At 40.2% G+C, this 12,736-nt stretch overlaps 1 protein-coding gene across 2 annotated transcripts in view; it reads right to left on the bottom strand.

Moving 5' to 3' along the window:
* LOC136867192 (serine protease 42) overlaps positions 1–12,736 on the bottom strand; it is a 155,313-nt gene that overhangs the window by 127,190 nt on the left and 15,387 nt on the right. The window contains exons 2-4 of one of the 2 annotated variants that reach the window (XM_067144312.2): positions 9,512–9,646; positions 7,403–7,549; positions 360–506 (exon numbers count right to left, since the gene is read on the bottom strand). In XM_067144312.2, the coding sequence (XP_067000413.2) occupies positions 360–506; positions 7,403–7,549; positions 9,512–9,646 (429 nt within the window). The remainder of the gene's footprint in view (positions 1–359; positions 507–7,402; positions 7,550–9,511; positions 9,647–12,736) is intronic. The other variant, XM_068227047.1, reaches the window with a different exon arrangement.

Below are 12,736 nucleotides of genomic sequence, written 5' to 3'. Positions count from 1 at the left end.
ACATTGAATATTGCCATTAACAGAATATAACTAGAGTGCCCAAATTAGAATATCAGTGATGTTTTTCCAGGTTTCCAGTACAAATAGTTCACGAGCTATCGAAGTTTGAAAATTGTGAATACTGACAGTTGTCTGCTCCATTCAAATGCTTAGTTAAGAAGAAAGTATGTTCTTTTGCTTGTTTATTTTATAGTAAATACGGATGGTCATATGTATTTACTCCTAGAGTACAGTAGCATAGACTACCTAAACAAGTATGGTACGAAGACAGTTCCAGGTTTTTTGTAGACTAGCTTTGAAAATGTTGTATACACAAATAATTATTCAGTTATTGTACCTGCGTGTGCTATATTACGTACCATTTACGCCTTCGTGGTGAATTTCACGTGTAATTCTCAGTGGAGACTTTCTTTGAGATCTTCTTCCCTCGTCAATGGACGGCGGTGTAGTAGACGTGGGCTGCGATGTAGGACACCTTTTGCAGCCCCAGCGTTGCTTTATAAAACCTAGCAATAATAATCAACACATAATTGAACGGAGAAACATATTACAGTAATTTTCAAAGGAGAAACCATTTTGGTCACTACAATGACACTGGAATAGGACTACAGGCTAGACTCTTGAGAAACAGCCACAACACAAAATGGCCGATACCAGCTGCTTTTAACTAGCCTCGACCACGTCCGCTCTAGAAGAGGGTCCGAAGGTTAGACTTGACAGCACTGTAGTTTTTGCTTCTGTCCGTCATACTTCACCGCGAGATCTGAACAAGTGTTTGCAAGAAAAGGGACAAATAATAATACTACGGAATGAATAATGGACAAAGTTATATACATGCGTAACAAAATAGGGAGAAAATCGTCGTTTCTGTCTCAATTCGTACATACTGTACACTATGTGATCAAAAGTATCTGACACCCCCAAAACATACGTTTTCCATCTTAGGTACATTGTGCTGCCACCTACTGCCAGGTGCACCATAGCAGCGACCTCAGTAGTCATTAGACATCGTGAGAGAGCAGAATGGGGCGCTCCGCGGAACTCGCGGTCCTCGAACGTGGTCAGGTGATTGGGTGTCACTCGTGTCAGAAATCTGTACGCGAGATTTTCACACTCCTAAATATCCCTAGGTCCACTGTTTCTGATGTGAGAGTGAAGTGGAAACATGAAGGGACACGTACAGCACGAAAGCGTACAGGCTCGTCTGTTGACTGACAGAGACCGCCGACAGTTGAAGAGGGTCGTCAAGTGTAATAAGCAGGCATCTATCCAGACCAACACACAGGAATTCCAGACTGCATCAGGATCCACTCCAAGTACTATGACAGTTCGGCGGGAGGTGAGAAAACTTGGATTTCATGGTCGAGCGGCTGCCCATAAGCCACACATCACGCAGGTCAATGCCAAACGACGCCTCGCTTGGTGTAAAGAGCTTAAACATTGGACGATTGAACAGTGGAAAAATGTTGTATGGAGTGACGAATCACGGTACACAATGTGGCGATCCGATGGCAAGGTGTGGGTATGGCGAATGCTAGGTGAACGTCATCTGCCAGCGTGTGTAGTGCCAACAGTAAAATTCGGAGGCGGTGGTGCATGGTGTGGTCGTGCTTTTCATGGTGGTGGCTTGTGCCCCTTGTTGTTTTGCGTGGCACTATCACAGCACAGGCCTAAATTGATGTTTTAAGCACCTTCTAGCTTCCCACTGATGAAGAGCACTCCGGGGATGGCGATTGCATCTTTCAACACAATCGAGCACTTGTTCATAATGCACGGTCTGTGGCGGAGTAGTTACACTACAATAATATTCCTGTCATGGACTGGCCTGCACAGAGTCCTGACCTGAATCCTGATGTTTTGGAACGCCGACTTCGTGCCGGGCCTCACCGACCGACATTGCTACGTCTCCTTAGTGTAGCGCTCCATGAAGAATGGGCTGCCATTCCCCAAGGAACCTTCCAGCACCTAATTGAACGTATGCCTTCGAGAGTGGAAGCTGTCATCAAGGCTAAGAGTTGGCCAACACATATTGAATTCCAGCATTACCGATGGAGGGCGCCATGAACTTGCACGTCACGTTCAACCAGGTGTTCGGATACTTTTGATCACACAGTGTATGTCAAGCTGTCACAATCGGCAATCTGTGAAAAAAATCTTATATGATCGTGAGAGGATCCTCTGTGGCTCAGGCAGCAGCGCGCTGGCCTCTCACCACTGGATACCGTAGTTCAAATCCCGGTCACTCCAAGTGGGATTTGTGATGGACAAGGCGGAGGCGGGACAGGTTTTCCTCCGGGTACTCCGGTTTTCCCTGTCATCCTTTATTCCAGCAACACTCCATTATCACTTCAAACCAGTTATCAGTCATTAATAAATCACCTTGGGAGTGGCGACCCCATTGTAATAATAGCCTATATATGGTTCATTCATTACATCCCTGACCCGGTCAAAGGCTGGAAAACAGGTTGTAGGTTTTCATTTTCATGATCGTGAGAAGATCATCTGATAATGAATGTGGACTCGCAAATAATATTTGACCAACATAAAAGGGTTAAGGAAAATAACACTAAATTCGTCGGTTATTCACACTTTCCTACTCTCAAGAAATAGAGATTGGTGGCTAAATAAATAATATGCCGATCCACGTAATCATATATACACACCCGAATATAAAGTGAAAAGGAACTTTGATATCAAGGAATTAATATTTTACACACGCACACGCACACATACACACACACACACACACACACACACACACACATGTTTAACATACCGCAGTAAGTAACCTGTATTGTTTCTGTTTTACATATTGGTACGCCATTTGCTTTACGTCGCACCGACACAGATAGGTCTTATGGCAACGATGGTATAGGAAAGACCTAGGAATGGGAAGGAAGCGGCTGTGGACTTGATTAAGGTACAGCCCCAGCATCCGCCAGGGGTGAAAATGGGATTACACGGAAAACCATCTTCAGGGCTGCCAACAGTGAGGTTCAAACCCACTATCCCCCGGATATTGCACCATACCTAAAATACTTATCAGATCATTGTTTGCATGAAGGAGATATACCAAATGAATGGAGAAATGCTTCAGTAGTCCATGTGTACAAAGGAAAGGGTGCTAAAATGAAAGCGGATAATTAAAGACCAGTCAGCTTGCCATGTGTTGCATGTAAGCTCTGGGAAAGCAAACCTGATTATATTAGACACGTTTACGAAATTACCAACTGGTTTGATAGAAGGTAGTTCGGGTTTAGGAAAGGTTATTCGAGTGAGGCTCAACTTGTAGGATTCCAGGAGATATGGTAGATGTTTTAGATTCAGGAGGTTAAATGGCCTGCATCGCTACTGACTTATCCAAGACCTTTTACGGGGTAGATCATGGATGATAAAAGTGACAGCTATTGGGCTAGACAAGGTGGCTGAATTGGTGAATAACTTTGCAGAAACTAGAACTCAGAAAATTAGAGTAGGTGAAGCATTATCTGATTCTATAATGATAAAGAGGGAATCCCTCAAGGCAGTATTATTGGACTTTTATGTCTCTTATATGTATGGTGAATCACATAAAATTTGCGCCCCAAATATTTCTGAAATGGAAGTTGCTATTGATGTGCTATTGAAATACAGTATAACCAAGTGCTGATAATATTGTTTCCCATACACAGACTTCAATTATTATTTAAATGAATATTTATTTTAGAAAGTTGTATTTTTCAAATGGAACAATCAATATTTACATTAACAGAATGTAACTATAGTGCCTAAATTGGAATATCAATGGTGTTTTCTCCAGGTTTCCAGTACATGTAGTTCACAAGCTATCGTAGTTTGAAAATTGTAAATACCGACAGTTGTCTGCTCCATTCAAACGCTTAGTTAAGAGGAAATTATGTTCTTTTGTTTGTTTATTTTACAGTACGTACGGATGGTCATATGTATTTACCCCTAGAGTACAGTAGCATAGGCTACTTAAACAAGTATGGTACGCCGACAGTTCCAGGTTTTGTGTAGACTATCTTTGAATATGTTGTATACACAGTGATTTAGTTGGAACAAAATATTTACAGGAACTCACCTTATTAATTCAGCAATTTCCAAATGGACTCATACTGAGTGTCAAAATCAGCGGCCTCAATGTTTCCAACAAGTTGTTTCATCAGCTGAACGTCTCCACTTTCGTAGCCATGACTTGACATATGGTTGTGGGTTAAAAATATGCACAGGAGGTCCAACGCTGCTTATGAAAATAAGTCCGCTTGATCTTGCAACCAACAGCCTACTTCTCTTTTCGGTGTGGATCTCATTCATGGTACTGAAAGCTCTTTCAGCTTCTGCTGAAGAGATGGGAATGGTCTGTACTGTCTTGATTAAAGGCATCAGCTCCACTGGAATTTCCTTGGCCTCGACATACTTTCTAAAAGCATTAATGTACCTCCTCTTGTCTGACATGTGGAAAAAGTCACAAAGGTTGCCATCACTCTCATCACCATAGCAGATATCCAAAGTAAGTGGAGGGCCAATTATTTTTGTATAGTACCTTTGAATCACTGATAACTTTTGTCATTCTCTCATGTCTCTGCTGACTAGAGCTGGAACCAAGATGAGATGATGTGGACACGTTTTCCATAAGCCTGTTATTTAAACTGTTCACAAGAATTTTGAAAAACTGCTTTATGTCAATTTTTACAACTTTTTTAGAATCATGCAACTCTATGTTTCTAAACTTTTTGTTTTCTGCTGCTTTAAGGACTGTTCTGTAGTATTCTCCAGAAGCTGAGTTACACATAGATTCTAACAATTTTATAGTGCGCTTGATTGCATTTTGAGCCTCTGTCAGACTTGTCTCTCTTTTCTGCAACTCTAATGACAAATCAGCTAACTAAACAAGAGTATCATAATTAATTGCAACATTTTCTAGAAATTCTACACATGTTAACAAATTTTCTAGCCCTTGGAATTTTGCCCTTTGTTTGGAGTCTCTCTGGTGGTCATTTTTGGCCTCACTAAAATGTTCTAATAGTGCACTATAGTTTTCCCAGACAGCGTTTACAGTTCTCTGGCTTGATGCTCCCATCTTACTGTAAATATTTTACCAAATTTCTTAACTCTTTGTTCCAGTGAAGCAGCACAAACGTTGAGTTCCCTTTGGTTTTGGGGGGAAATGCTGTATAAAGAATACAATTTGTCAAAGAAAGAATGGAAATGGTTAACACCTGTAACTTCATTTCTTGTATCGGAAACGGCCAATTCCAAGCGATGGTTTAAACAGTGCCAGATTACTATATCTGGAAATAACTTTAAAAACTGTGCTCCAATTCAATTTTTTCTACCTAACATTACAGGGGCCCCATCAAATGCTAGACCAACTAAATGTTCTGCCAGAAAGTTTTCATTCATCCCATATGAAGAAAGATTTTTCAATACCGTATCTCTCGAGTAATAACATCTGCTGTAGTTGATTCAAGTTCTATCAAGTCCCAGAAAAAGAAACAACTTCAGAAGTATCTGAAAGAGCACATCTCAAACATAATACTAAAACAGATTTTACACAAACTGTTGTTGATTCGTCAATCATAATACTGATTCTCCTCTGATTTTCTGTTATATATTTTGCTATTTTATTTCTCATTTCCTGTGAAATGTATTCAATAATATTAGTACAACTAAAATTTGTATTAAGAACTCGTCCCATATCTAAACCATTTAATTGTTGAAGTTCAACATAAGCCTGTAGGACTACGAAGAGTCTATTTCTTTTCGCAATTGAGTATGCTGTTCGAAATACTCGAACGGTGGTTTCTAGGTGATTGACATTTATAGTGTCCAAGCAACTTTCAAATATCTTTTGATTAGATTCTGATTTTTGTAACATAGCTTCTTTTGTGAGATTCTGAATTTTTGTGCTCAAATATTTTTTCCGAAGGCTTGTTTGTTGTTGATTAATATTATTTCCGTTGGGATGAACCTTGCATTCTACCCATACTTTCATTAGCTTAAGTTCTGCCCCTTTAGAAACTCCTAATCCTAATTTACTTTCCTCTTTACATATATTGCAGCCTAAATTTTTATTTTCTGAAAATAACCACTTGTTCTCTGAAAAAAGAAAATAACAGTACTGAGACTCGTTCCAACAGTCTGGAAAATCTTGTTTTCGGTAGCTGAGTCCTTGAATTTCACAGTCGATGGTAGAAGGTGTAGAAGCATAACCTAGATTCTCCCTTGAATCTACATCACACGTTTCAGCAACATTTAACCCAGGCTCTGTCTTTATACTGACGTCTTTAATGAAACTAATGTTCTCGGAACTCCATTCATTTTCGTTTTTACTTAGCCATCACACACCTTTTGATTCTTCATCTTCATCCCCAGCGCGTTTTCTTGAACCCAGCCACTTCAGTAAACTCATGGTCACACTCACAATTCACTTTCACAGCCACTGGAAAACTTGGAAGGTACTACGGGGCTACTGATGTTTATTAACTGCTGAGAGATTCCATAATATCTGCTTTACAACAACACATTGAGAAAAACGTAAAATAAAACTTGGATTCACACAAACATAACGAGTGGAAGAATGTTGTTGTGCTCACTTCCCGCTCTCTAAATCCAATAGCAGTGTAGCCAACCTTAGAGAACCAGAAAACCGCCCAGGAGTGTAAAAGGGACCTAACTTATTATGAACATAAAGCCGTAAGTTTCGATATTAGTCCGCTAGTGTACACCCATGACGTTTCAGCGCTATGTATAGATTATAAGATTATCATCATCATCATCATCTGTTCACCCTCCAGGTTCGGTTTTTCCCTCGGACTTAGCGAGGGATCCCACCTCTACCGCCTCAAGGGCAGTGTCCTGGAGCTTCAGACACTTGGTCGGGGGATACAACTGGGGAGTATGACCAGTACCTCGCCCAGGCGGCCTCACCTGCTATGCTGAACAGGGGCCTTGTGGAAGGATGGGAAGATTGGAAGGGATAGGCAAGGAAGAGGGAAGGAAGTGGCCGTGGCCTTAAGTTAGGTACCATCCCGGCATTCGCCTGGAGGAGAAGTGGGAAACCACGGAAAACCACTTCCAGGATGGCTGAGGTGGGAATCGAACCCACCTCTACTCAGTTGACCTCCCGAGGCTGAGTGGACCCCGTTCCAGCCCTCGTACCACTTTTCAAATTTCGTGGCAGAGCCGGGAATCGAACCCGGACCTCCAGGGATGGCAGCTAATCACGCTAACCACTACACCACAGAGGCGGACTAAGATTATCTTACTGAATGTAAAAACTTTACGTCATTCTAAAGCGGGAAAATATTTTTCGGAACGGCGTTCCGGTCCAACTAAACCACTGTGTATACACAAATAATAAATATTCAGTTATTGTACCTGCGTGTGCTATATTACGTACCATTTACGGCTTCGTGGTGAATTTCACGTGTCATTCTCAGTGGAGACTTTCTTTGAGATCTTCTTCCCTCGTCAATGGACGGCGGTGTAGTAGACGTGGGCTGCGATGTAGGACACCATTTACAGCCCCAGCGTTGCTTTATAAAACCTAGCAATAAGCATCAACACATAATTGAACGGAGAAACATATTACAGTAATTTTCAAAGGAGAAACCATTTTGGTCACTACAATGACATTGGAATAGGACTACATGCTAGACTCTTGAGAAACAGCCACAACACAAAATGGCCGATACCAGCTGCTTTTAAATAACCTCGACAGCGGTCGGCTCTAGAAGAAGTTCCGAAAGTTAGACTTGACAACACTGTAGCTTTTGCTTCTGTCCGTCATATTTCACCGCGAGAGCTGAACAAGTGTTTGCAAGAAAAGGGACAAATAATAATACTGCGGAATGAATAATGGAATAAGTTATATACATCCGTCACAAAATATGGGGAAAATCGTCGTTTCTGTCTCAATTCGTGCATACAGTATGTCAAGTTATCACAATCCGCAGTCTGTGAAAACAAAGCGCATATGATCGTGAGAAGATCATGTGATAAGGAATGTGGAACTCTCAATTAATATTTGGCCAACATAAAAGGGTTAAGCAAAATAACGAAAAATTTGTGATTTTTCACACTTTCCTACTCTCAAGAAATAAAGATTGGTGGTTAAATAAATATAAAATGTAAAATGAACAAGGAACGGTGATATCGAGGAATTAATATTTCACACACACACACACATATATATATATATATATATATATTTAACATACCGCAGTAAGTAACCTGTATTGTTTCTGTTTTATATATTAGTACCGTTGAGTAATAAACATAGGCAGTATATTAATATATTAATAACATGATGTGACAATGTCCAATCATCGAGGTCTATGTGATGCAGAATTGTAGGCCATATTTCCGTTACATCGTTACAGTGTAGGCCTAAAAACACTCGAAATCATCACTCATAGAATGCATATATAATAAAAGTAAAACGACATGTGAAGATTCCATGGAAAAAATCATATTTAACCTACACTAAAGAACATTCGTCGATATGTGTCCTAGTATATGGAATACGTTCCTATTTTTAGTCTTTTACAATTTCAACTCACCCCCTTGTAAGGGTAATATAAACGCTACAATTGACTATGTTTAAACGTGCCAAGCATAAAAAGCACAACAGAAGGTGAATAATTCTGTGAAATAAAAGCGAACACTTGGAGGCTGAAAATTCACTTCGTGTTCTCGTCTGGTACAGTGGCAAGCGTATGACTGATGAACATGTTGCCAAGTCTCAGGCTTCCGACCTTTTACTAGAGTCAACCGTACCTCAGCATGTTGTGGTATGTTGAAAAATGTCATGATGAGAATTTCATGTCTTGGTTGTTAAAGAACGTGACTATAGTGCTTTCTGGTATTATCGGAATACCACAATACGTCGAGGCTGTCTTTCTTTACGAACACTGAGTGATGTGAAACGACTTTCAGGCGATTTTCAAGAAAGATAAACTTATTAAAGAAATTGTTTCCGTTCTTAACTACCTTCTTATGTGGATCTGGCTTTTTATTTTACGATTTCTGTTAGGAAAAATAAAACTGGAAGCAGAGTATGACTTAAATTCTGCCTTTCTAATACGCGGGCACGTTTTAAAAATTCCAGCAAGAGTCCAAGGCCGGCCAAAATCTGGTGTGCATGGGTATTTTAGACACATTGTTCAATGTAAATTTATCATTATTGCACATTTTACCCATTGTATTTCTCTTCCAGTATGTTCAATGCAAGTGAGAATAAGATACAACGATCGTAGTAAGGTAAAGGAATTCTTTCCCCGAGGTACACGGGGATATTTAGAAGCCTACACCTTGACGTAAATTAAAGCTTAAAATATGCTAGAGATATGCGAACTGACGATCTTTCGGTTTTGCATGAGTAATGTTTGTAACGCTTTTATTTCTTATTTTGATTCACCCTACTTCCCCTCTAAATGTTGGAACATTTTCTCCAGAGCATCCTGTACCAAGTAAGTACTAACGAATGCATGACCGCTGGGTTACGTACCATGGGTTAACTGGAGATTGGAGTTAGGGTTAATCTCACGGGCCATCCGAAGGGGACTCTTTTTTTGGCTTCTTGTAGGTCCATTGGTGTTTGGTGTAGTACTCCATTTGGAGAACCAGCAGTTCTTATCCAAACCTGAAAAGAAATATTATCACACATTGCAGTTAATTGTATAGACGTGTGCACTGGCTTGTACGCGCGTGGCGTCATAAAATGATGCAGTTACCTAAATTGGATACGCAGTAACTTCGACGGTTCCTGTTACAAATGAAACTCGAAAAAGGCATGTAAAAATATGCAATGTACAATCATGGACGAAGTAAAACTCACTTCTGGTCGTTGAACATGAAATTATCGATCCTCTTCTCCCTCCCCTCTCTGCCTCGGCGAGCGTACGTCTGAGCTGAGGAACATACCATTACTTGGATTTAAATCATACCTCTATTACTGTCTAAAAGTTAACTTTTCTGATTATTTTTTTTAATCTGCTCTATGTCGCACCGACACAGACAGTTCTTAGGCGACGATGGGATAGGAATGGGCTAGTAGTAGAAAGGAAGCGACCGTGGCCTCAGTTAAGATATATCCCCAGCATTTGCCTGGTATGAAAATGGAAAACTACAGAAAATCTTCTTCAGCGCTGCCAACAGTGGGGTTCGAACCCGCTATCTCCCGAATGCAAGCTAATAGCCACATGACCCAACCCACATAACCACTTGCTCGGAAAGCTAACTTTTACATTTTTTTACCTATATAGAAACTCTTTTCGTTTCTTGGAATATAACTCCTTATTTACTTTGGCAATGATCACCGTAATCCACCAAATAAAAGAGAAGTATTATACAGGGTGATGGAAAAGTTACACAACCCATGGCAAAGTCAAGCTTATGCTATTTCTTGTCGATGATCGTTCATAATTGAGTGTTGAGTACAACAGAAGCACGGTGTACACACGGAGTTTGAGTTACGCAACCACCCGCGAACGCTTTGCAGATGCTCATCCCGTAAATGCACCACCGAATGAATAAATAAATTAAATAAATAAATCATTACACGTCCTTACGATAAATCCAAGAAAACTGCAGAACATGGAAGTTGTTCTTCGAAGTGGCAGACTAACGGTTCTCACCGAGGACAAATTGACGGATATCCAAGCCGCATTACTGAAGAGTCCAAAGAAATCTTTGCGCAGCTTGTCTAGTCAGACTGGTGTATCTCATTTTATAAATGTTATGCCTGTTGCTCACGCTAAAATTTTCTGTCAAATTTATTGTACAATAATTTAATTGTATAAAATTTCTGTTGCTAACGGTCAAATTCAAGTTTTATAAAACCTTTGATCAAATTTTTATAAAATAGGACATGTTCTATTCCGTAAAATTAATTGTACGAAACGAACCAATCAGCGAAGCTGACATCACGATGATGAGAAGATTGTGAGAAGATTGTGAAGCTCGATTGTAAACAAACAGAATGGTAGGATCCGGGTGGACTAAGGAAGCTGTTAGTGTTTCACTGGACGAATACCAGAAATATCCTTGTTTGTACGAAGTTAAAACGTCACTTTGCCACAACAGAAATGCAAGAAGAGAGGCAGAAAAACAATCGCCTAATTTTTATATGAATGCTGGTCATCTAACCTCAACTAATTTTCAACCAAGGACAGCAATCCTCTACCTTCTTCTCTTCTTTTGATTCAATCCCGAGTACAGCATTTCCTGGCATTTCTTTTCTTCCTTTTTACCACTGTAGGCCTACAACATATAATTGCAGGTAAAGCAGCGAGTTTTGCTTTGTTTGTTGGAGCCATACTCTCAAACACACTGTAAGTTGAACAGCTGATTCTTGGTTTGAAAGTTTATCGATAGATGGCAACACATACACGTCTCAATTTACAAGTGAGTTCATAGATTGCCATCCTGATGCTTCCACCACTTCCACGGATTTTATAAAATAATTTCACCGTGAGCAACACAACTTGCTTTCACCAAATTTTTATAAAATTAATTGTACAACAAATTTTACGAAACATTTTACCGTGAGCAACAGGCATTATGCTCTTCAGCCTGACGAAACTAACTTTGAGTAAAACTTATAAACTGCCTGAAAGAGGAACCATATGGCAACATAATTACACCTGGAAAAGAAACAACTTGATTAAAATAGAATGGCTTGTTTCGTTCTTGAATGAATATCATCAGATGTTAACATTGATGCTTTCACGGTCCGTGTTTGTAGACATGATATATGGGCTTTTGGGCTTATGCCGTGTCAAGAAAACGAGGTTAATTTTTTAATTTCGTGTGGCTATTTCTAGCCGAGTGCAGCCCTTGTAAGGCAGACCCTCCGATGAGGGTGGGCGGCAATCTGCCATGTGTAGGTAACTGCGTGTTATTGTAGTGGAGGATAGTATTATGTGTGGTGTGAGACTTGCAGGGATGTTGGGGACAGCACAAACACCCAGCCCCCGAGCCACTGGAATTAACCAATTAAGGTTAAAATCCCCGACCCGGCCGGGAATCGAACCCGGGACACTCTGAACCGAAGGCCAGTACGCTGACCATTCAGCCAACGAGTCGGACAGAAAACGAGGTGAAACTTTATGTTTGATGTTCATCACACCTAGGGTTGCCAAACGTCTTGAAAAAGCGGGGCTGTCCTGAATTTGAGCATGTTTCCCGACGTCCTGACTGAGTTTTTAAAAATCCCTAAATGTTCTGAATTTTAAAAATAAGACCAAATTATTAAAAATGTTGCTCAAATGCTTTTGAAAGGGAATGTCTTATCTGTTACGTAAAAATCTATGCAAATAACATTGAATATTGTATAATTTTGGAGTAGTCTGTAAAGTAGGTATTTTACCTAAAGTATGATTCCTTATTCTTTCTTATTTTATTTTTAACATTAACATCATACAACAAGTGTGTGTCGTTTTGTAATGGTTGGTACAGTTCACATGGAATTACCCAAATACACTCGTTGGAACCACAGGCGCCAACTTTTGGTCTTGAGCATGGTTGCAAGGATGAATCTATCAAATATTTTTACGGGAGCAAGAACACGATTGCATTCCCGTACCATTATATGCATGGGGGAAAGTGCTCGCGTGGAGTCGGCGCCTATGTTTGTAACTTGTCGATGTTGGTGTCCTGAATTTCATCCTGAACCTTATGGCAACCCTAATCACACCGTGTGTGCGTGAGGAGTAACAGAGAGGCCACCAGA

The sequence above is a fragment of the Anabrus simplex genome, chromosome 3 (genome assembly GCF_040414725.1).
Source record: "Anabrus simplex isolate iqAnaSimp1 chromosome 3, ASM4041472v1, whole genome shotgun sequence".
In the NCBI taxonomy this organism is placed as follows: Eukaryota; Metazoa; Arthropoda; class Insecta; order Orthoptera; family Tettigoniidae; genus Anabrus; species Anabrus simplex.
This window is presented reverse-complemented; position numbering and strand designations above follow the sequence as displayed.